The following is a 25,575-nucleotide window of genomic DNA, read 5'->3' as shown; positions in this document are numbered from 1 at the left end:
GTAGGGAATCGAGTTTAAATTTGAAACTTGCTTCTCTATTCTGTGAGTTTTTACAACTTTATTCAGTTATTCAGTTCAGAAAAACTCTTTCCTGGGCTTCCGGAAAGAAAGTTGATAGGCAGGTAACTGTAAAGAATTCTTTTGCACACAAATTGAAGATTTCAATTCTGTCAGTCTTGCATTGTAATATTTTAATTTGTGGTGGTGTGTAACCCTGAAAATACTTTAAAGCAAATTCATTTGAATATGAATTAACTGTATTTTTAAACTTCTTCAAGGTTCATAAGTGGCAGTAGAGATGGAACAGCTCGAATCTGGCGTTTTGAGCAAGCAGAATGGAGGAGTATTTTGTTGGATATGTCTGATCGATTACCAGGGTAGGTGAAGTGTTGTCTTTTTTTTTTTTTTTTTTTTTTTTAATCTGTTGCATAAAGTCAGAAAGTTTGAAAAACTTGCAGTCAAACTAGAGCAAGGCTTAGCAATATTATGATCAAGTGGTGTGGTCTTTTGGGGGGTGAAATGAGTGTTCTGGTGATGTTATAACTTGTTAAATTTTAGTCTATGCTTGAATAAATGAATAAATATTTATATAGCTTTCAAACGTGCACTGTGTCAAATAAATGACATTTCCTTTGTCAAGGAAAAAAGTTAACAGAAAGTGCAATAGATCTTCTTTATCTGGATTTCAGTCAGACACCTGTCATGTGCTGGGAGAAACGTTTTTAGATTAGTAAAAATAAGGTAGATGATAACCTCTTTCCAGGACAGATCATGACAGGTAATAGGTGGGTTTCATCAAGGACTGACCTTGTTGACTGTTGATTCTTTTGTACTTTTAAAAAGCGTATTAACGAAATACGCTGGTGGCGTGCAGTTTGAATAGTGTTGTTACAGATGAACATCAGGATATTACATGGCACTTGGATAAACCCAAAGGGTGGATGATTTGCAGTAGTACAGAATGCTCATTCAGCTTTTGTAGACCCTAAGCAGAAATTAATTTGTTGGTGATTAAATAAGGGAGGGGAACAAACACGAAAAACAAACCTTGGGTATACTAGTTGATTGGAGAGTGATTTCAAGCTCTTCTTGTGATACAGCCATGAAAAAAAAAAAAAGTGGTTTTACCAAGAAAGGAGGGGGTGTTGTTAATATTTGAGATTTGACTGTGGCATCTTTCTGGGTTAATATATACAATTGTAGTTGTGTATAATTGAGGGAGTCTTTTAAGAGAGGCTGCTAGTTGATGTGGAATATGATGTGGAATATAGATAATACTGTGGGAAGGTATGTTTCAAAGAAAGCTGGTTCCTTCAGTTCACTAAGATGTTGAGAAGGGAGTGTTACAGTATCCTATAAATGTATTTTTGGGAGAGAAAGAAGGAAATAAATTGAGGTTAATACAAAATATAATCTTTAATTTAATTAGGTTGGGAATCAGAAAAAAATACTTAGTTAACATAGAGGTAATGTAGAGGTTAGCTTCTGAAACAGAGTTAGTTGGAAAGCTCTTGACTGTGAAAAGTCCAAACTTTTAAAGGTTATTATGTTAGGACTCTGTAGAAGAGGCAAGACTCCCTGAAAAAGGAAAGCCTTTTGCCTTGCATCTCAAATGGGAAAGAGGTTATCATGTCCTATGAAATAAATATGCTAGCTATCCAGATTTGCTTTATAGTTGATTGCTCCAAAAAGAATGAAGTTTATGGACAGAAGTTTCAAAACAAATTTCATTCGCAACTTCCCTTCCCTTGTCTGATTTTTAACGTGGAAAAACATGTTATTTTTCTGTACTTTGAGATTGAAATGGGCTAATTAAAAATATCTGTTGCCTGTTCAACTCTTTAAAGTAGTGACACATGTTCAGAAGAAGACAAATTTATGAAGCCTAAAGTGACTATGATAGCTTGGAACCAAAATGATAACTATGTCGTTACGGCTGTGAATAATCATCTGCTCAAAGTTTGGAATTCCTGTACAGGGCAATTGCTTCATGATTTGGTGGTATGTAACTTTATTTGCTTTTTGAAGTAGAAGGTCCTCCTAGAATTGTAATGACACGTACATGCTGAGTTCATAATTAGATCTGATTTGTCTTGAAAGCTCTATTTGAAAGATAAAGCAAGTGTAGTGTTTCTTGGAATTTCTTAACCAAAACTAGTTGCTTTCTCTGGCAGTTGAACAATCATTTCCCTAGCTACTGTGTTGAACTTGCCTCTCCTGTGGAATAAATAAAAGTTTTTGTGCAGGAACATACTTGCCCATTGAATAGTTCACTGTCCTTTGGCAAAAGATCCGTATTTCTACAGTTCTTGCTTGAATCTAGAAGATTACTAAATTTAGAATGATAAATTATTTCTACCTGCCTGGGGTTTTCCCCTACTTATGTGTTACCAGTAGCAGTCCAGATAATTATGTTGTGGAATTTGTAAAAGTCTGTATATTTTCGGAGGCACTTTGTAGGGGTCTAATTTTCCAAAAGTCTTCGAGTGTGAGGAGAGGATAGTACAGTGCTTTAGGCTCTGCTGTAAATATCCTGTTAATGTGGGTTTATGTCCTCTTGTTTGCACGTGATGTGCAATTTTAAATTCTAGGGTCATGCGGATGAAGTGTTTGTCTTGGAGACCCATCCTTTTGATTCCAGGATAATGCTGTCTGCGGGTCATGATGGCAACATCTTTATATGGGACATTACCAAAGGCACAAAAACAAAGCATTATTTTAATATGGTAAGACCTTTTTAAAACTCATATTTTCTAAACACACAGCAGTGTGTTCACATAGTTTAGGGAATTGTCACCAACATGCACACCCCCTGTACTGTTTGTGGGGAAAAAACAAAAACAAACAAAAAAACCCACCAAAAAACAAACCACCAGAACCCACCAAAAAAACCCAATCCAGCAAAATTTATGAGTTCATTTATTTCTCTAGAGCTTTTACCTTTGAATTTCTTGATTGTTGTAACTGTCGGTGCAAAGTGACCAGGAGCCAGTTTTAACAGTTTAATGTGGCAGAAACTGAGGGCTGGGATTGCCTCCCTTCCCTGCTCCCAGCTGCCCACTGCCATTCTCTGCCTTGAATCAAGTGCCTCTCACTGAACTTTTCATAAAGCTGAGTCAATTCACTGATCTTCTGCAAAAGTATTTCCCACTTCCTTCCACTGCTACTTTCCTGTAGGACTTCTGAGTTTAATTAGGTCAGGGATGTCTTGATAAGCTTCTGATACAAGGAATATGAATTGTGAGAATTTGCAGTTGGGTATGAGGTATGGGGGAGCAGAGCAGGACTTTACTTTTGTCATAGTCAGTGTCTGAGCTTGTCAGACTTCACCTGTTGTTCAGAACTTTTGAAGTCTGTGAGGTGTTGGGAATAGCTGACGCCAGGGCTTTTCTGCTCTTTGTTACTAAAGATCATCTTGCACTTCATTCATAATAACCGTTTCCTTGATGTGGGATGCCATCTAAAAGACTGGAAGGTCCTGGTTTAGATCATCGGTTCAAGAGTCTTATGAACAAATATTTGTATTCTCAACTGTCTTAATGATAATATTATTACCATAAGCCTTAATGGGTTGGTGCAGTTCTTGAGAGCTCCCATGACATTCACTCTATTTGACAGCTCTTGATTAACACTTTTAAATAGGTTATTTTCTCTGAGACTTAAAATCCAGTGTTCACATTAATTTTTGAATCTGTTTTTTTATGGTTACAATCAATAGTGACGTGACTTTCTTTCTTTAGCTTTAAGATCCTCTATGCTTTTCTTGGGAGTGGTTTAACAAAATCAGTGTATATTAGCTGCAGTTTACTTTTAGGCAGTATGCTAACAGCTAAAAAGCCTCAAAAAGCTGCCTTTTTTCTTTTTTTTTCTTGACAGCAAGTTTCCATTCCTTTAGTGCATCTTAAAATTTAGTGCATCTTTTAAAACTGGGTGATTCAGGACTAAAATTCACATGTCAAAGGGAGAAGAAACAAATGGAAGTAGCATGATTATTTGTGTTTTAATGGAGGTTTTTAAGAGGTGCATGACTGCTTTTGATAGTGTAATTAATTCTTGCTGCATTATTGTTTGCTCAAAAAAAAAAAAATGGTCACATACTCTTGATTTTCTTTCCTTCAATCCAGATTGAAGGCCAAGGACACGGTGCTGTGTTTGACTGTAAATTTTCACCAGATGGGCAACATTTTGCGTGTACAGATTCTCATGGGCATCTGTTGATATTTGGTTTTGGCTGTAGCAGGTCCTATGAAAAGGTAAGTTCAGCTTTTTATTAAACTGTCTATTCAAGCTTCTAACTGAAATTAGATTAGTTACACTCATTCCACTAAAACAGCATATATAAAAGAGAGTTTTGTATGGGTACAGAGTCTAAATATAATGAGTTCCTTGATGTCTGTGAGTTCTGCTGGTCCTGGTGCAGCAAAAATAACCAGTCTCTTAGCATTCCCTTGGGAGTAGCTCCCAAGAACTTTTCTGGAATACATTTTTATCTTCCAGCCAGCTAATTTGCATGTTAATTATTCAACCTCAAAATTACTTTTATTTCTAATTTCTGAAAATAGCTTGATGTTTCAAGGTTGGAATGTATCACAGTTGATTGCACTACTACCTAATTAACAAAAAAGCAGACTGTTTGTACGTTAAGAGTAACTTGCTCATTTATTTCAGTTATTAGAACTTGCAGTTCTTTAGGCCTTTCCTTATTCAAACCCAAATTCATTGTAGTAGTTTGATTAAAATAAGCCAAAGTAAATAGCCAACACTGTGGATTTTGCAATATTACAAAAATGCACATGGGATAAATGTTTTGGTTTTTTTAATCTACCGACCTGTTTCCTATTTGTGATAAATATGTGTGTGTTTTTTTTCAAAGTAGCTCTCAAAAGTGCAGGTTATCATAGAATGGTTTGGGTTGGGAGGGACCTTTCAAGGTCATCTATTCCAACCCCTCTGCAGTGAGCAGGGACACCTTCCACTAGATCAGGTTGCTCAGAGCCCCGTCCAGGCTGACCTTCAATGTTTGCAGGGATGGGGCTTCTCCCACCTCTCTGGGCAACCTGTGCCAGTGTTTCACCACCCTCATCGGAAAAAATGTCTTCCTTACATCTAGTCTGAATTTACCGTCTTTTAGTTTGAAACCAATTCATTTTGGTTTAAAAACAGTTTAGTTTAAACCAGTTCTGACCTATGCTTTTCTTCACTTCCCCCTCAGTTTTTAACAAGTTGCAATGTTAATTCTGTGTTTGTAATTTTAAAGAATTTTTTTTTTTCTTGCTCTACATCCTTAGCTGAAATTGAAACTTACTCTCTTCATCTTGCTCATCATTGCTAGGAGCAAAGATTCTGACTCTGATCTAATACTTGTGTAACTGTTTTCCTTCAGCTGCATGGATTTAACAGACTGTTTCAGTTGCAATAAATAAATAAAATTCTAGTGGATATTGCATGGCTGAGAGAGAATTTTACTTTGAGAGTTTATGCTGAACTTCAGACAATTATTTCCTTGCATGGAAACTAAGGAAACTTTCCTTAATTGTGTGGAAAAAAAAAATAGAATGAGATGTAAAATATTTTTATTTTTAAGTGTAAAGCAGTGCTGCTGCTTTAAGTTACCTCAGTTTATTGTTGTCTAAAAGCATTTTGTTGCCTGCAAAAGCTTTATTAAAAATAAAAGTACTGCAACACCCATACAGTTTAATTATAGCTGTGTGCAATTCTTCTTATTGGGAACCTGCCCTCTCTTCTACCTTTGGGGAGATTTTAGATATTTTAGTGTCACTTCTTCTCTATTCTTTAGCATATTCTTTTTTTCAAATTTGATTCATAAAAACTTCATTTCTTTCTAGATTCCTGATCAGATGTTCTTCCACACTGACTATCGGCCACTTATTCGAGACTCTAACAATTACGTCCTAGATGAGCAGACTCAACAGGCTCCTCATCTCATGCCCCCTCCCTTCTTAGTAGATGTGGATGGAAACCCTCATCCAACAAAATATCAAAGACTGGTGCCGGGAAGAGAGAATTGTGCAGATGAACATTTGATTCCTCAACTTGGATATGTAGCAACAAGTAAGAACAGTATCACTAAAGACCTACATCCAGAAGCTGGAGTTACTGTAATATTTCTGAATGAGAACAGAGTAGATATGACATAGGTGATTTTAAAATGCCTTCGTTTTCTCACATGCTAACTCTTGTGTGTTTATGTTTATTGAAGATGCTGAAAGGTGAATATGATTTTAAACATGAAAAAAAAAACAGTTCTTCAAATAGATGTCTTAATTCTTTTCTGTAGGCACTGACGTGCACAAACTGTATTTGAGTTGTAGAATCTGTAAATGCCTCGTTTGCATTAAGCGATTGGCATAATTTCAAGAATGGTTTTCATTGTGTACAGCTGTAGAATATGTCTCACTGCGGTGTGAACAATGATGTTAAATCACTTGCTATAGTCAGTTAGGTAACTGAACCCATTCATTTTATTTGTATTACACTTGCAAGGTGACGGAGAAGTGGTCGAACAAGTTATAGGCCAACAGACAGTTGATCAGGATGAACAAGGCTTGGAGCCCAGCATTCTTGATGGCATGATTAGACAATTACAACTACAACAAGATCAAAGAATTGGAGCTGATCCAGAATCTGCTTCAAGTGGCCCACAAAGTGGGGAAGGAACACCTAGAAGAGGTTAGTACTTGCTGATAAATTCTTAGGTAATTATTCTGCCTCCATTTTTATTACACTGTTTGAAATATTTCAGACAGTTTTTAAGTTTAATGTTGTTTTGGGGACTAAGATTCCCTTAGCATCGTGATAGCATCTTAAGATCTTTTTATTCATTAAAACATGGCTACTCCTGTGATTAATTTACAAAACAAAGCCCTTTGCTTTTCCTTTTAAAGAACACTAATTCTATTTCTTGTGGAGTGCTAAATATTTAATAATATTAGTAGAGTACTTGAATAACATCTATAGGAGGTACATTTATTCTCCTCTAAAGTTTGCAAAGAAGTATTTTACCATTATTCAAACAGGGTTCCCATCTCCTTTCTTTACAGATTTAAACCAGGCACTCTTCTCATCTGTCCTTGTAGTTTCAATTATGTAATCTCAGCTCCAAGAAAAGTGCTTTTTAGAACCTCACTAGCCTCAGTGCTGCTTGAAATAGTTCAGAAAAACACCTCTGTCGCATTATACTTCTTTTCACTGTATTAAAATAGTAGTAGAAATAACCATTTTAAAAGTATATGTGTAATCCCACTGTATTTTCTACAAAACAGGTAATTTCCTGAAGGTGTTCACTAGTCACACACTTAGGATCGTGGAGATAAAAATATGTAAAGTGTTAATTCTTTATCTTGTAAGAAGCAGCAAAGTTCCAATTCTGTGTAGTCTGAGATGTTTTTGTTTGTATATTTTAGCTTTTAGAAGACCAAGTTTCGACATCCAGTCTCCTCCCAATATTGGTCTGCGACGTAGTGGCCAAGTTGAAGGTGTGCGTCAGATGCATCAGAATGCTCCACGAAGTCAAATGGCTACTGAGCGAGACCTTCAGGCTTGGAGACGAAGAGTTGTTGTACCAGAAATACCACCAAGCTTACTCAGGTCTGTACACAACTTACTGGACTACAGATATGACTAGAGAGAATGTATCATGTTGTTTTTTTCTAAATCTAGTGCTATGAGACTTAAGCTAAAATAGATACATGGTACAAATTGAAATAGTTCAGTGTTATGGGCAGCTGTGCTTAAAAACTTCTAGTTGCAAAGTCCATTCAAAAAAAAAAAAGGAAGTTTCTCTAGCTTAATAGAGAATGATTCTCCCATACTTCAATATTTTAAGTCATTTTACAGGACAGCTAGATTATCCAGATTCCCACTTTTTCCAAAATAAAGGGATATAGGTTAAATTTACATTAAAGAGTTCAGAGAGATTGTGCTTTTGTGAGACTTTGTGTGGGTGATGTGTTACAACCAGAAGCAGCAGTGAGCACTTGAAATGCTAAAAAAACAGTTAGCTGCTTTCAAAAGTACTATCAGTATGCACCTGAGAAAAGGAGAATTAACACTGATAGCTAAATATTTATTTTTAATGGTACAGCCACACCTGCTGCTGCATTTCTGGTTTTTAAAAAGCTTTCCTGATGTTGGGAAGTAGAATGATTGCAAAGGGAAAAATGTGGATTAAAAATGAGGTTGATAAAGTTTATGTTCTGATATTTGCAAGGAAGACTTTATCTAGAAATGAGAGGACATACATTACAGAAGTTTGAACAATAATAATGGAATTAGGTGTTAGGGTTTTGTTAGTTAGATCCTTTAAAAAGAACAGATCATTTAACTTTTCAGCATTGTCAAAACAGATGTAGAATTAGATTTTCATTACTTTTTTGTAGGAAGCAGGAAGAATATCGAATTGCAAAAGGGGAAGAAGAGAGAGATCTTTATGCAACAGAGAATAAAAAGTCATTCGAGTCATTGGACAAGGTATGCAGCAGCTTCTAGGAAAACGGGTATACTGTGCTCAGGATCAAGTCATGGTTTAAAAAATGAAAGCAGACATTTCTGAATGGTCTTCAAAGGTTCCTGATGATTAAGCTTCCACTGACTGCAGGACAGGTTTTGATTTATTTTTATGAATACCTATGATTTTTTTTTCTTTCAGTTTTTTCTCCTTCATCTAAGGTATTTGGTAGTAATTTTTAAAGACAGGCTTGATTTCAGGCCATTCTGGTTTTACTGCAGTTTAAGTTTCAAAGACAGTTTTTGTAGGTCCATGCTAGAGCATTGAGATGCAAGCGAGAAGGTTCTATGTTCTGTATTCAAAGAATTATGGGGTATATTTCTATTTTCTTGTCATTTTACTTTAGATGACAGTATCTTGTGTATGGAGCAACTTTTTCAGACTTGCCCCATTTTGGATTATTTTTTCATTATCTGTTTTTTTGGAAGAGATCAGTAAGCAGGTGAAATTGTTTATTGGACTGCTTTTATGAGGTAGTGGCCTGATTTGCTGTGTCGTGCAGTACAAAACAATTTGACACAAGCATTCTACTCCCTGATCCCCTTAACTGGGGCAGTTGAGGTTTTTTTGCCCTCTCAGAATTGCACAATGTAGACTGTTAATGTCTTGATTTTGTAAATATATTTATCAAGTAATGTGAATGGACCTGTCACAGTAGTTCGTAAAGAGCAATTTCTTAGAACAACTACTAAGTCTTAAATTTGGAACAGCAAATTTAAAACTATTGACTTGGAGGAAAATTCTTTCTTGTGAAAATGAGTTTTGACGTGATGAGGCTGTGATATGATGAGGCCATTTCAGTTTCTACATTCAGCAGTGCTTTTAGCAGCCACCCTTTCACCCTCATACAAGTTTGCAATGTATATACTTTTATGTAACTTTTTTTTCACTTCCTATGTAAATTAGAGTGACTCTGAGTCTTCATTAATACAATCTAAGCGTAGACTGCATAGACGGAAATACCGCAATTACCGAACGCGGAATAACATTGAACAACTGGAGTCTTCTGATGAGGAAAGAGAGAACTGCTTTGGCTTGATAGAGCAGGTAAGTTGTCTTCTGATTCTGTATTTTGAACTTGAGTTCCTTAATAAGTGAAGCTTCATGTAAATGTGCCTTTTCTCTCTTAAAACAAACAAACAAAAAAAACCCCCTCTTTAACCAGGGAAAGTATTTCTGTAAGTATCATTATTGTCAGCACTTCTCAAACCTAGTTATCTGTTGCTTTAATAATGAAAGTCTTTCCTGTAATTTTATAAATGGCTAAACTATTTTTGCTGTGAATCTTCTAAACCAAATCCACAGACCAAGGCAAAAAATCTGATGTGCGACGCTGAGATTGGCTTAAAGTGAAGTTTGGATTTTAGATGTATTTTGCCGTTTCTCTGTGAAAACCTTACACATTTTTGCACACACCCAAAACTGTAAATTTTGAAGGTTACTGATAAAACATTGTTACATCCTGGTAACATGATTCTTCCACAGAGTGTTTGTCCTGGCTTGGGATGAAACAGGACTTTGCTGTGGGTAGCAGGAACCTTTGACTGTTGAGTTGTCAGATGCTGTAAATCAGTGGTAGGACTGCTTGCACTGCAGTTGTCTTACCTTGCACACAAGGAAACAGTCTCAAACTGGGAAAGGGAAAAAAGTGGGAGAAGTAGAGAAGGTTGGACTTGTTGGATTAGTCACTTTGTTCAGGTATAATGGTGAACAAATGGAGGATGTTCAGGTGATAAGGTAATTTTGTAAGTAAGATGAAGCGTGATATTCTTTGGAGTGGACTTTGTTCTCCTAGCCTCTTAATGAAGAATTCATATGTATTTGAAAACAGTAAATCAGTTAAATTTAATGAAAAGTTCAATTTTTCATTATTTTGGGAATAGAGTGGAAGGGAAGTTGACAGGAGACTTCGGGCAGCTGATGAATTAAAAGCACACAAAGTGCAAATAAGAGAGTTAAGCACACTGTCCTGTAAATACTACATACACTGAAATATTTTTTGAAGAAATGATGTTAGATCTAGTAATTCTAAAACTAATAATGCTATAAGAAGCTGAGCTTTTATGTGAGTTTATTTTTTTGTTTGTTTTTGTTTTAATCATACAAATGTTAGGATAAAAAAGAACTGACTTGGTGAATGTTGTCCATCCTGTATGCTGTATGAACAGGTCTTAAGGGGAAGACTGTTAACTTCATTACTCTGAAAATGACAAGCAAATAATCAGTTGGACTAATTCAAACAATATTGAACTTGAAGTTGCAAGTTAAATCTTGGTTTTTGTTGGGTTTTTTTGGTGGGGTTGTTTTTTTTGCTTGTCAGCATATAACTTGAGACATGAGCAATGAGCAATAGTAATTTCAGTTATGGAAAACTTTTAAAACATGAAGTTAGTGCAAATAAATAGTTGAACAACAATCAGGAAATTACTTAAGTTGTAATATATTTTGATATAATCTTGAATATTTAGTTTTGCATTTAAATATATGCATGAATACATGCAATTAGTAGTTGATCAATCAGTTGATACTAAAATCGGAAAAATCGCCTGATTCTAACTTGCATAACTAATAAAAAAAAAAATCACAGAAGTGCTACTCCTGTAACAGAATATAGCCATGTTGTGTACAGATGGGAGATGTGATAGTTCTCCTTGATTTGTTCCTTTTGCAGTCTTTAAATTCTTCCTTTGCATTCTAGTGAGCTAAATTTTATTGTGTGCTTTACCTAAGTACAGCATCGTAAGTCTGGAATTTGAAGGAATCAGATTTCCTGCCACTTTGTTCTGATTAACAATGTGAACTTAGACTAGAAAAAAAATTGAACTGTCATATGGTAGGGGGAGAGAAGTGTTGCTTTGTGAAGAGTAGCTATAGCAGGTGGATCCACATGTGGCTAATAAAATGTGAGTGAATATACAGAAGTTAATGGTTAATAGTGAGCTCCTGAGGTTAATGAGGTAAGTTGAAATCTGCTACAGAAAAGAACTGCTTTCATTGCCGTTTTAACAACTCTTCTAACCAAATTTCTTATGAACTTGTTAATGTGCAGACATGAATGGGGAATGTGTTTTGTTTCAAGCCCTTAAAACCTGTGTTGTGAGAGAAAGTTTTGGATTGACTCTGTATTCTTAAATTCAGGAGGCCGAAGAAACTGAGGGCTCTGGGTCATCTGATGAAGAGGAAGAGTGGAGAAGTGACAAGAAAAGCAACAGTAATAGTTCTAGGTAAAAGCGGACAAACAAATCCCAGCTTTTACTGGAATGAGTTTTAGTTGAATTTTGTCAAGTTGAAAGTTTTATGGAAGTTCTGTTGTGCTTCATCTGTAATAATATTTTGTAGGGTACTGTACTGAACTGACACATTACATTGTTAGTGTTCTGTTTTCACCAGAACATTTCTATCTTTTAAGTGTCGTTTAAAATCTTTTTTTTTTTTTTTTTTTTTTTTTTGCTAGATAGCAAGGAGAAAGAATATCGTCTGGAATGTTTTTTTATAGTGTGTTTTGTTCTCTGGAATGTTTTTTATAGTGTGTTTTGTTCTCTTGGTTTTTTGAGGGGTGAGGATTTTTGTTTGGCTTTGAGGCTTTTTTTTTGTTTATTTTTAATGATGCAGCAACAGTCAGTTGTCTGCTCTTACAAAAATGTTTGGTTGAAAAAAAAAATCTTAATTTTGATGAAGTTATAATTTTATTTTGAGCTGAAGTTACAGCTTTGTAATCACTTTACTATGGCTTTTTTAGATACCATTTCTAGAGTTCTATAGTAGTAGAAGTAAAAAATACTGAGAGTTGAGTGAACTAAAAAAAGCAAATGTGTACCTGTGAGATTTGTATAATTGTCTTTAAAGAATTTAAAGTAGTGTTTGGCTAGTGTGTTCTTCAGGGAGGGATGTTAACTAGCCCAGAATTTCATTGCACAGTTTTCTTAAATAAAATTACTAATTTTAGAATTCACCAGGCTTGAGTTTTTTTAAAAAACATGCTTAGAATTATGGTGTTTCAAAAAAATTGTTAAGCATCAAGTGAAGTAATTGTTATGATAGGTCAAAGTAATTTCAGTTCTTTTGGAAGTGCTTTCAACAGCAATCTGTATTTGTCTAAGAGAATTTAGCATTCTGAAATGTTGACAAGTTGGTTCTGTTTGTATTTTCTTTGACCCCATCCACTATGGACAGTGATTCTTCAAGTAGATATTCTGACTGGATTGCTGATGCAGGGATTAACCTACAACCTCCTGTACGGACTTCTCGACGGAAAGCTGTCAGATATTGCAGTACTTCAGAAGATGAAGCATCAGCAGAGAAATCGTCTCCTCCAAAGAGGAGAAGAAGAAAAAGGAGAAAAAAGCCCAAACCAAAAAAGCAGGAGGGGGTATACATTTAACTTCTTCTACTTGCTCTTTAATAAATGTTTCTTTTAGGTTTTTAGACCTCTTCACTGGAAACTGTTAAAGTAATTGTTATTGCCATTGGACAAGGATATTGCTATCACTACATACAGTGTAGCCTTAATTAATTAGAGACCATTCCAAATGCAAGGCATCTGCTGATTTGTATGGAAGAATCTGCTTTCCAAGTGAAGTCGTTTTCCCTTTTCAAATAAAAAGGCTTCTCAAGGTTGCTGGCATCAAAGGGAAAATGTAATTATTAAATAACTCTACAGAATATTAGACTAAAACTCTGTTAAACTGACTGGTTTTAAATAACAGCTTTTTCAAAACTTAGGGCATATAGTCACTGTATTCATGGTGGCTGTTGATGCTTTTGTTGAATTTTTAAATTTTTTTGTAAGTTAAAATAATTACTCTTTTTTAAGTTACCAAAATTTTTGTTAATTTAAATAATTATCCTTTTCCAAGCTTACAATAGCTATTACTTGCTGTTTTCTACCATAAAGAGGCAAAGAGATTTCTATTTTTTAAAACATTTTTTTAAATGCTTGGCGTAATTTTGGTATGCTTTTTCTTTCCATCCTTTCACTTTCTTCCAAGTATTCTCAGAATCATATTTTTGGAAGTGTTTTAATATGGATTTTTACTGTGCAATATCTCATTATTTTCCATCCTCAAGTAGTGTCTTGCTGCTTGATAATTTTTAATTGGGCACTGAGACTGCCATCTAAATTATAAAACCTTGTTTCCCTTAAGACCTGCATAATAGTAATCTTGTTCACTCAAATCTTCATGTGGGAATGGAACACCTAGTTTTAGTACTACAAACACAGTTACAGTTTGAGGAAAGCCTTGGAAGAATTTTGCTAATACATTTTGGAAATGTACATTAGTCTTTTATAAGTTAAGCTTTTGTCTACCAAATTAAAATGGAATGAGTTGTTTTGATGTCATGTCAGTAATACATCCATTACGTCTAATTTTGCTTTATTAAATGTGAAGGCTAATGCTCCAACACAACCAGTAAACTTGGAGTTGTCATATGATTGGCATCCTCCTGTTTGGATAACAGACACAGCTCTTCGAAGATCACCTTTTGTTCCTCAGATGGGTGATGAGGTAGGAATATTGATTAAAATCTTTAAATGCTTGTGTTAACTAACATTGTTATAGTAACTAAATATAGGTTAACAATATAGGTTAACATTTACTGGGTTTTTTTTGTTTTGTTTAATTTTAGGTAATATATTTTCGACAAGGACATGAAGCTTATATTGAAGCAGTTAGAAGAAATAACATTTATGAACTGAATCCACACAAGGAGCCATGGAGAAAAGTAGTCCTTAGGGTAGGTTTGCATTGAAGATACTGTGGGTTCAATACTAGTAGTCTGTGAATGAAGAGTTGTATTACACTGTTTGCACAACATTGATTTGTTAGGTTATGTCGTGTCCCATAGTGTTTCCCTATGGAAACAATGGGAGAAGGTGTCTTCAGTTACCAGATTAACTTCAGAGTTAATTGTGGGAAGCCCAAATATAAATAGCTGTATTAAAATTGCAGAGTCTAACAGACTGTCTTCCATTGATATCTCAAATATTGTTTCAGTATTTTGGGCTTTTTGGATGTGGGTACAATTCATGTGCTTGGTTAACTAATGTTAAATTAATACTTCTGTGCATAGTCCTGAAGGTATTACTTGCTGAAACTGTTGTTCTTACCTGTAGGATCAGGAGTTGGTAAAAATTGTTGGAATTAGATATGAAGTTGGTCCTCCCACACTGTGTTGCCTCAAGCTTGCCTTTATAGATCACGCCACTGGCAAACATACAGACAAATCCTTTTCCATCAGGTATGTGCATCTTCATTTTTCTGAAAAGTATTTAAAAATACATTTCTTCTTAAACTTTTTCCTTACGCCCCAAGGCACACACATGAAAAAGATTATTTTTTTAATCTAGGTACCATGATATGCCGGATGTTATCGACTTCCTTATATTACGTCAGTTCTATGATGAAGCACGGCAAAGGAACTGGCAAGCTTGTAAGTGTTTTCTAAGTATTTGACTAAAAAATTTTGAAATAAAAAATTTGTCCTTGGCTAATTGCTGAATATGTGAGATGCTACCTGCTTGTAGCTTCAGAGGGCTCTCTGATAGGTGAGGTCCCTTTGCCCATTAGAAATTTGAGCCTACCACCTGCTGTACTAAGCATTTTGGAGGGATTACTATGGATCTAAGATACAGTCTTTAAAACATATATTGAGACTCTAGCATTCACTTTTCTTATTTTATAGCGAAGTAGCAAACTTATTTAGATTTTTAGCACTAGTATTCTTTTGGCATAAGTTTACTCATCTTTTGTTGAATAGCAGTGGGTTTAGAACTTTAAACTGAAATACATTGATCAAAAGTTTTTCTAACTGCATGTAGAAGAAGCACAGTTAAATCATTTTTCTTAGTAGAATATCTGAGCAGACTGTTTTTGCTCCAGCCGACAGGTTCCGATCCATTATTGATGACGCGTGGTGGTTTGGAACAGTGTTGGGTCAAGAACCATATCAGCCTCAATATCCAGATAGTCACTTTCAGTGTTACAGTGTTAAGTAAGTATAAAAAGATTTTACACTTCTCGTGTTAGTAGTGTGGGTTGCCTCTTACATAGCTGGCTTGTGGTTATGAGAATGTATAAATCGTTCAAATTATTTTACTGGTTGTATCATCACTTAATGGTTTCAAGTTGCTAATCTAGCACAACATGAATATGTAATAACTTGTGGCAACTTTTTGGTGAATAGTAATATGGTAAAATAAGTTATTGACCTCTTTCACATTTGCAAATCATTTTCTGTAATGACTAGTGCTGAATCTCTTCCATGAAGCAAGCAATGCGATTTCCAGTGTACTTTAATTATTATTCTTCATTGATAACTGGTTTTGGATGTGGCATGCGGAAGCTCTTCTGTTGTTGCTGACATCATGATTGTCCTGGTTTTTAGCTGGGACAGATCTGGGTTTCTTTCTAGTAGCTAGAATAGCACTGTGTTTTGGTTTCAGCCTGGGATTTTTTGTGAGACAAACATTGATAACATACCAATGTTTTCAGTTGTTGCTGGAAGTTGAAGGATGTTGTATTTTGCTAGTCTACAAGTGCAAAGTTGGGGGGAGGCGAGGAAGAATTAAATTAATAAGCTAGATTGGCATTCAGATATACCAGTGGGATATTCCATAACATATAACATTGTATTCAGTATGTTAATGAGGGTCTCTCTCTTGTGGGGGTTCTGTCTCTCCTTCTGGTTTTTGCTTGGGTTCCTGCTCTTCCAGGATTGCGGTTTTGGTTTTAGGATTGTTGCTTCTCGGCGGATCTTTATCCAGCAATGGGCTGGGCTTGGTTGGCAGTTGGTGAGCAAATGCACTGTGTATCGCTTATTTGCATATTTTATTACTATTATAATTATCATTATTATTCTAATATTGTTATTATTATTTTAAGTTTTATTCTGTTTCAATTATTAAATTTTTCTTATCTCAACCTACAAGTCCCCTTACCTTTACCCTTATCCCCTCATCGAGAGGGAGTGAGTGAGCAGCTGTGTTTGGCTACTAGCCAAATGCTAGCCAAGTCAAACCACTGCCATGATCTTTATGCTTCACATTCTCACAGGAGCAAGTATATGTATAAGTTGATCTCATGCTATCACTTGAGACTCCTGTAGAGGATATTTCCAGATGTTGCTCTCTCTTCATGCTTGACACATGAGTGTGAAGACAGAATGCAAGTCTCTTCTCTGCCTAGTGATATTCTGCCATGTTCATTATTGTGTAGATCCCACTTGCAGTTTCACCTTTTGATTTTCTCTTTGGGTGTTGTTTAGCTACTGTCCTGGTTTTGCTAGGATAGAGTTAATTTTCTTTTTAGTAATTAGAAGAGCTGTATTTTACTTTTAGTGTTTCAGTTCAGACATATCATGAGAAGAACGTTGATAAAGTACCAATGTTTTTAGTTGCTGCTGCTCAAGGCCATGGTGTTTGTCTGCTTCACAGCTGCATTAGGACTGGGAGGGGGGAAGCGCAGTGAGGAGCAAAACCCGAAACTGGCATCTGGTTGTGCCAATGAAATATTCCATATCATATCACGTCATGTCAGTATATTAACCAGGGCTGACCGGAAGATGGGAGGCATTCTCTCGGGGATCACTCGGGCTCACTCTTCTGGGGTTTTGGTTCGGGACCGTCTCGGCTGCGGGATCGTTAGCTGGCACAGGCTGGGAATTGGTCAGTGGGCGGTTAGCACTGTGTATCACTCATTTGTATAGTCTGTTATCACTGTTGTTATCATTATCATTATCATTTTCTTTTAATTAGTAAATAGTTTTTATCTCAACCTGTGAGTCCTTGCCCTTCTTTCCAAATTCTCTCCCCTACTCCCTGGGTGAGGGGGGGTGGGGAGGGTGATAGAGCAGGCTGTGCTTGGCTTCAAGCTGCAAGCAAAAGGGTGAATCCACCCAAACCACCACAGCTACATAACTGGCAGATAATGTAACTCTGTGTTACCTGTAACAGACCAGTCCCTTTGACCAGTCTGTTTGTGAGGAGAAAATACTGCATATAATATCAAGTGCATTGTTCAAAACATGTTCCATCGAGCAAATCAAGGGTATTAAAGTAGAAAAAAAACCCCTCCTTAAACAGGAAGGGCCAGGGACATCTGAGTCAAACTGGCAACAAGATAGTTGGGCTCATACCTTCTTTATCAAGGCGGATTCTGAAAAATTACTCCCTTGTGATGGTTTGACATTAGTGATACTCCTCTGCACCTTCTTTCGTATCGACAAAGAGGTCGTTCACACAAAGGAGAAGAAAGTCGAACAAATATAACTCTGGACCTCAGCGTTCAGAATCAGGATATTCTCTTTGTCCTGCCCTGTCCAAGTTGTCTGGAATGGTTCTGGGATCTTGCTTTGGATTGCCCCAGCAAGGGAGGACTGTAAGGAGAATAATCAGTGAATAGGTAATATTCCTATTTCTCTCATGACTAGAGATTTTTCCTGTGTCTCTTACAGTGTATTTAGAGGGCTTTTTTTCATTTTTTTTTTCACTCAGAGGCTTCTTTAACCTGTCACTAATCCCAAAGAAATGAAGTACTTGTAGCTAACAGACAATTCTGTGAGACAGCCAAGATTGTGTTGTGTAGTTTGGCTCCTTGTCTCATCTGCTTTACTTGTCATCTATCCTGCTGATATTCCTTAGTGGGAAGGTATAAGTAACTTCCAGATTGAAGTTCTTGCCAGTATGTTTTTGGCAAGTAAATTTTTACTTTTGCTTCTACAGCTATGATTAGCAAATTGGCAGTCTTGATCTGCCATAAATATAAAAGTGGTCTGAATGTTAAGTTGCTACAGCAGATCACGTGACAATAAAGGACTACTTCTATTCCTGACAGTGCTAAAGCTAAGACTGCTTCACATACAAAGGATCTGTCAGCATGTGCAAATACCTGTTTTTTCTTTGGGGTGGTTGCTTAATCACCCACAATGAGGAAGTACTTACAGACAAAAAACTGAAATCTAGACTATCTGTACATTGATTTCTTGCCCTCATTTCATTCTCCTTTGGACTCTTCTCTTGCCTAAAGAGAGGATCTTGACAAACTAAAATGGTGCTGGATGCTTACTGACATCATACGTATATCCCAGGCATTAGGGGTAGTACACTTGGAGCGCATCTCCTGCAGATGATGCAGGGGTAAAATTCGAGTTACTGGCTAGTATATTTTCCCTTGTTCTGTAGATTGATGTACGGAGTAAAAATCCACTGAGTCCAGATAACAGTATGAAAATACAACTAAATCTTATTTCAGAGTACTAAGTTCTATCTGTTAGGTAGGGTTTGAGCTGCCCTTTTGAAGTTAGCTTAATAACTGAATAGGTAAGGAATGCAGTGCTCTTCAAAGAGCACTTTCAAAGAGAGGTCTCTAAAGATTTGTGCTGCTTTTGTAGAGAATGTAACTCTGTTCTACCTTGACTCACAAACAACTCTTCTAGAGAAGACTCCTAAGATAGGTGTGTGGAAAAAGTCTGGAGTGTTTTGCAGGTGTCTTTAGGTTTCACAACTTGGCTGGGTCCTTAGCTCTTTCTGTAAATATGATCCTTTGTTCAAGAATCTTAAGCCTTTGTCTGCCCAAGGATCTGCATGTGGTTCAGCAACAATAGCTTCCTAATTTGCATACATATGCTTTATATATTGGATGCAAAAATATTTTTAAATACACTGAAATTTACGTCTGTTTAAATGGGAAAAAACAACCTAAATGCAAATGGTTGTGACTCTGTCTTGGAAAAACTGCAGTATGCTGTCTCTGTTCTTCACTCAGGATTTGGGTTTTGGTGCTTTTTCTAGGTGGTACAGTTTTGCTAGTCAAGCTGAGTTTGAGCATCAGCAGTAGTTCTTCACTGCTGAGACAAAGAGCTTTATTGCAATAGAAGTGCCTTTTATTTTATAGCAAAGGCAGCCTTTGAAAGTTGGCTTCAAAGCACTTGATGGAGAGTGTGGGAAAACACATTTCAATGAGATGAAGGAGAGTAATTGGAGGTCTTACTGGTAACCAGGTTGTCACACACTCTGGAATCATCTCAAATTATTGCCATCACTATTGTATAGATAATAAATAAATAGAAGATGTATAAATTGAATGTTTTGTTATTTTTTTGGCCACACAAAAATAGGTATTTGTGTAGAAGCAGGTTTATATATTATTAAGTTGCATTACCTGGGTGAATGGAGCTTAAGCAGAATTAAATAAGGCTTAAGCTGTACTAAACTATTGATAAAATCTTTCATGCAGTATTAAGAAGTAGTACATACATTTATGAATACCAACAACTTCTGAAATATTGTACATCAGCTGGGGAGGAGAGCTTGACAGATAAACCTTCAGAGCCTTTAGAACTCTCTTAGTTTATAAACATCAAACAGGCTGAATGTGGATGGATCCAAGTTTTCCTGTTGATGGATAATCCAAAATAATGGAAAGATTATCTTGCCTGAGCAGAGTTTTAGTTATAAAATAATATGAGGATGATCATTTCAATTTTCAGTTTTGTGAAATAAATACCCAGGTGGTATTAGAGCAAATATCTTAAATTTATTAAGTCATAAGAAGTAGAGAGCATCCACCCAGGCATTTTAATAACTCAGATATGAAACTCCTGGCAAAGTTGCAAAGTGTCCTACAGTTGGACCCTGTACTAGAGGACTGTCAGATTGCTCTTGTAACTCCTGCCAACAGAAAAGGATCTGGAGGGAAATGGGTGAACTGTAGACTGAAATATTTTACTTCAGCTTCTGGTATGTGCCTATAATAAATAATAATACTATTGAGCATAAGGATAAACCCAACTGTAGGAAAGAGCCAGCACTCGCCTGTACAGTGAAGTTCTGCCTCTCTACCCCTTTTGAAGTTCTTTGGCTTTGATAGTAAGTGTATGAATGAAGTGGAGAGCATATATTTGGATTTTTTTTTAAGAAGCTGTCAACATGATTTCTCTTTTAAGAGATGTTAAAGAAACTAAGATAACCTAGGACTGGAGCAAATACTTATATGTATTGAAAATTGGTTAAGGGATAGGGTGCAAAAGAGTGGTTGGCTCTTAATCATATTTCAGCCTGGAGTACTGGGCTCCCCCAGGAATTCGTGCTGGGACCAGCTTTATTCACTGTCCTTCTGAGCCTCTTGGAGGGGACGCAGAGGGAAATATCCAAGGTCTGTAAATATCACAAGTAATTTCAGGTACAAGTAATTTCATTGGGTTTATTTTTTTTAACATTGGGGGTAGTGAACTTTGGAACTTTCAGGTAGTAGTCAAATACCATCCTAAAAGTGAGGACTTCCAGAAGGACCTCATAAAACTGACTGGGTAAAAAAAGTGCCAGATTTCAGTGCAGATGTATGTTATGTAGGACATCTGAGGGAACAACAGTCTTACTTATTCTTATATGACATGCACTCAGTAGATTCAGCTGAAGACAGAAATGTTGAGGTATTAATTGACAGCTCTAAAAAGGTCAGCTGTGTGTGCAGTGGCAGCCACAAAAACAAGCAAGGTGTGGGCCACCATCAGAAAGGATATCAAGGACAAAACTGTGTTGCTCACTGCTTTCTAGCACTCTGGTGTGCTGACATCTTGATGCATTTTGGGTCTCGGCATTTAAAGAAAGATATGACTTTGGAAAAGGTACAGAGAAGGGCAAGTAAAATGATTAAGAGTGTGTACCAGGTGCTTTGTGGGTTAAGACTAAAAAAAAAATGTGACCCTTCAGGTGGAAGAGAAGGGTGAAAGGGATATGCTCATAGTTTGCAAGATCATAAAGGTGATAGGCAAGGCAAATACAGAATTATAGTTCACTAAATTCTGCAATGACAGAGCTAGAGGCTTGGGTTGAAATCTGTGGGGAATTTCTTTAAAAGAGTTTGGGTTTGTTTTTTTTAACATTGGGGGTAGTGAACTTTGGAAATGTATTTACACAGGAGGCTGTGGAAACAGTATGAGCAGGTTCAAAATTGTATTAGACAAAAATAAGCAGATATTTCCTAAAGGGAATAGGCTGGGATGTATCAATAAACATGCCTGAAGGTATACAGTGGTCATGAATGCTGGAAGTACGAGCAGAAGGGACTTGTACCAGGATCATACAGTCTCCATAAATAGCATCTACCAGTAGTAGCTTCAAAGATACAAATTACTGGTCTTGCTGGACCAGTAGGGCATTAAGCTGATCCAGTCAGGCATTTCTCATCTTTGAAATACAAAAATTCATCGGTATTTTTTGTGTTGTTAAAAAACATGTAAAAATCTGCCCAAATGAGGTAGGATTTGGAGAGATCTCAAAAACTGCTCATACCTAATAGTTAAATATCAGAGTGAATATACAGATACACTATCAGTATCAGCTGTGTTTGCCTTTGCTTCCTCTTGGTCCTTACTTAGCTTTAGTTTTCTTCATTTTATACCTACTCTTTTCCTTGTGGTAATGTGGTGTTCCTTATAAAATGTAATGTTAATATGCTGAATACCTCACTTGTATTGTTCTTTCTTTCTCTGAAACGTTCCACAGACTTACACAAATACTGTTGTGGTTAACAAAAAAATTCCCTCTCCTGTATTTTTTCTCTTATCTTCCCTGTGATGTTGTTACCTCATTTTTCCGAGTGTATGGCTTATTTTTCTTCTGCAATTTCTTGATACAAGCTTTGTAAAGTTGATTTTTATATTGGGTAAGTTCCATATAGCCAAAATCAGGAGCACAGTTTTAATTTGAAGTTCATTACGAAGAATATTTCCCTTTTGCACTGTGACATCTGATTGGTAGCAAATGCTTTTGTTTATATGCATGTTTATAGAGTATATTTTATTAGTACCCCAAAATAACTGTGACTTATGCTTGGAGGGAATACCTCTGAGTCAAGATAACTTTAAATTATTATTGGTTGTTTTTTTTTTTTTAATCAGGTGGGACAACGGTGAAATTGAAAAGCTTAGCCCATGGGACATGGAACCAGTTCCTGATAATGGTAGGTAGAAACTCAATAAAACAGGTCAATGTGCTTCTCCCTGTTTCCACTTCCATCATTTCATGAAGGTAGTGGCCCTTAGGTGATTCCTATCTTTCTTGATGACTTGTGCCACTGTCATCCAAGTACAGTATCCATTGTGCACATCTACTGAACAGGTGGAAGTGATATGGTAATAGCTATCCTTTAAATTCTAGAGAGTAGCAGCAGGGTGTTTTTGTGTCTTTAGGCAAGAAAGTTCTTAATGATAACTTTGCTTCAGATTTGGTGAAGTAACTTGAGTACACCTCTGTTTTTTTCCCTTTACATCTTCCAAAGCAATTTGGAAGGAAATACTTTAAATGTGTAGCTCTGGCTTATGCAATAAAACCTGCTACTTCCAAATGTCAAAGGCAAATAAAGGATATCTTTGCTGTTGTATGCATTTTGTGTGCTTCTTTCCCCATAGTCTTAGCATCAAACACCACTTTTAAGACACAATTTTTTTTGTTAGTTAAAAGCATATGAGTATTTAATAAGTGTGAATACTTAACAATATATCTTGTTTTGGTTACTCTTTCCTATTTACTATCACTCTTCAGTTGATCAGCCTGAAGAATTAGGAGCTAGTGTTTCCGTGACTTTTGAAGAGGTGGAGAAGCTACTATACAAACCCCAAGAAGGGGAGTGGGGGATGAGATCTCGTGATGAGGCATGTGAACGGATTATTAGTGGTATTGATCAGCTTCTGACTCTTGGTGAGCATGTAATCTAAGCTTTAGGTAGTTTTCTCCTAACATTACATTTGTAAACAGGTCTCTGAAATATCCTTGGCATCCTTTAAAAATTCCCTATGACAAAGTACTGTAAATGTCTGTACATTTTTATGTGCCATTCTTTCTGTTAGTATTGAGGTTTTTATTTTTTTTTTTATACATCACTGGTTTTATCAAGAATAATTATACATAGCAATTGAACTCCTGGCTTAAATGTCATATGCATACAAGACTTGAAATAGTTTCATTGATCTTGCTGTTTCTTAACAGACATTTCGGCAGCATTTGCTGGTCCAGTTGACCTGTGTACATATCCGAAGTACTGTACTGTGATTGCTTATCCAACAGACCTGAACACTATTCGCACAAGACTGGCTAACCGATTTTACAGGTTAGTACTAGCAGTAGAAACAAGGGAGAATGTGGCCTTGAGTTTCTGTTGTGAAAAGATCTAAACTTTCTTTTGCTTTGTGACAAGCAACTTCTGATGTTTCCAGAATAAATGTTATGATTTATAGTTGTGGTTAAATAGTACTTTTTTCTCTTCCTTTTTGAGTAAGGTCAAATATAAGCTTTTTAAAACATGCATGCATTTTTAAAGAATTCGGAGAATTCACAATCCTCAGTAATATTTCAGTGGTATTTTATAATTTAGTGGTAACAAATGCTAGTGCTTTCTTGGCTAGTCGTATTAACTGAACTTTAAGTATGAAAACAAAGCATGCTAGAATTTCACAAACTTTCCGAAAATGAGTTATTGATAATGAGTTGGAAAATCAGTGAGCAAAGATGTGCATGCTTGGCTTTGCTTCCTTGAGTGTGTGAGTGTCTGAGTGTGTACCTACGCATGTACTTCAATTTTCCATGTGAATGAAAATTTTGAGACTGGTCTAATGAAACTTAAAACAAAGGACATCTATCTTAATCTAATGTGGACAGAAAATTAAGAAGATACAGCTTTTTCAGTTTTTAAGGTTTTCAGTTTATTATTATAAGGTATGATTTTTTTAATTTTAAGGAGAATTTCTGCATTGGTTTGGGAAGTAAGATATATTGAAAGCAATGCTAGGACCTTCAATGAACCTGGGAGTGCTATTGCTAGAGCTGCAAAAAAGATCACTACCCAGCTCTTAAAGTTTATCAAGTAAGTGGCATTTTAATCTAAATAGTGTTTGAAGAGTCGTGCTCTTAAACAGTGGGAGGGTGTAAGAATCTTAATGTCCCTTTGTTGTGAATCCTGCTTCTTTTGATTTCTTACTATTTTTCAATGCAGTGCAGGACAGTTGTATAATTCTTTTTTAGTATCATCTTAAGCAGGGAAATTCTTAAGTGTTCAGCATAGAGACAGTGTAACTTTTTCCCTTACTGGTATTTACAGTATCAAAATGTCACTTGACATGAAAGTAGCTCGGCCTATAAAGTAAGTTTTGTGCTGCCTCGCACAAGTGTGGAAGTTGCTGTTGCACCTTGTCTGACTTAGTTCAGAGGTTTATTTTTGAAATAAGTTAGTGTAGGCAGTCTTCCTGCAGGTAGATGAAACATGAAGGCCCCTTTCAAATCCCAAATGCTAATTTAATCTTCCTTCCCTCACTTCTTCTGAAATGCGTGGTATAGCAGTTTTTCAGATGGAACATTACTTTTTTAATATTATAATAATTTTGTGATTTTTATATTTAATTCTTAGTTACTGTATTCCACTTTGTGTAGCTTTTGGTTGTGGCTGGGTTTAATCTAGGAAATGATAGCTATGTTTTTGCTATTCCAGTAACAGAGATTTAATTGCATTACAGTGATCAGGACTGTACAAACATTTTTGAACTATGTAGCACAACAGATGATGAACAAGATTGTCTTGATGCTGATCTGGTAAGTTTTTTTTGTGGATAATTGCAATAAAATATGGTGGTAAGAAAATACCACCAGCCTTCAAATAGTTTTGATAAAATTGCTCAGTTACTTTTAGAGAGATGCTTGTGTGTACTTGGACATTTACACAGCTAATATAAACATGGAATATATTATGAATGTGGGGAATTACATGAGGAAATGCTTTATTAAAATAATTTTGAGTTGTCAATATTGGTTAAACAGTAAAACAAACATGTATTCTCTACTATGAGTGTGTGCCATCAACTAGAATAATTCTGTGTTTTGTGAGTGGCACGGTATTTCTGAAGCATATTAATGTGCAGTAATGTAATATAAATATTTCAAGAGTACACAAAAATACCATCTTTCATGGTATTTTTAAGTATATGCATCTGGTTATTTCTAAGGTCAAAATTGTCATTCATTTAGTCATACATGCTGAAAGCTGGCAAGTTGTAGAACT

At 36.0% G+C, this 25,575-nt stretch overlaps 1 protein-coding gene across 1 annotated transcript in view; it reads left to right on the top strand.

The window, feature by feature from the left end:
* BRWD1 (bromodomain and WD repeat domain containing 1) overlaps positions 1–25,575 on the top strand; it is a gene marked incomplete at its 5' end in the record, with an annotated part of 53,020 nt that overhangs the window by 14,218 nt on the left and 13,227 nt on the right. Inside the window, 21 exons of the mRNA XM_010167227.2 lie at positions 279–377; positions 1,851–2,001; positions 2,592–2,726; positions 4,125–4,253; positions 5,847–6,072; positions 6,505–6,690; positions 7,425–7,608; positions 8,400–8,490; positions 9,434–9,574; positions 11,666–11,751; positions 12,701–12,896; positions 13,918–14,034; positions 14,156–14,263; positions 14,643–14,767; positions 14,877–14,959; positions 15,409–15,520; positions 22,427–22,488; positions 23,070–23,225; positions 23,514–23,634; positions 24,262–24,387; positions 25,034–25,109. Coding sequence (XP_010165529.2) covers positions 279–377; positions 1,851–2,001; positions 2,592–2,726; positions 4,125–4,253; positions 5,847–6,072; positions 6,505–6,690; positions 7,425–7,608; positions 8,400–8,490; positions 9,434–9,574; positions 11,666–11,751; positions 12,701–12,896; positions 13,918–14,034; positions 14,156–14,263; positions 14,643–14,767; positions 14,877–14,959; positions 15,409–15,520; positions 22,427–22,488; positions 23,070–23,225; positions 23,514–23,634; positions 24,262–24,387; positions 25,034–25,109 — 2,710 coding nt within the window. The remainder of the gene's footprint in view (positions 1–278; positions 378–1,850; positions 2,002–2,591; positions 2,727–4,124; positions 4,254–5,846; positions 6,073–6,504; positions 6,691–7,424; positions 7,609–8,399; positions 8,491–9,433; positions 9,575–11,665; positions 11,752–12,700; positions 12,897–13,917; positions 14,035–14,155; positions 14,264–14,642; positions 14,768–14,876; positions 14,960–15,408; positions 15,521–22,426; positions 22,489–23,069; positions 23,226–23,513; positions 23,635–24,261; positions 24,388–25,033; positions 25,110–25,575) is intronic.

This window comes from Antrostomus carolinensis, unplaced genomic scaffold (assembly GCF_000700745.2).
Source record: "Antrostomus carolinensis isolate BGI_N321 unplaced genomic scaffold, ASM70074v2 scaffold19604, whole genome shotgun sequence".
Taxonomy (NCBI): Eukaryota; Metazoa; Chordata; class Aves; order Caprimulgiformes; family Caprimulgidae; genus Antrostomus; species Antrostomus carolinensis.
This window is presented reverse-complemented; position numbering and strand designations above follow the sequence as displayed.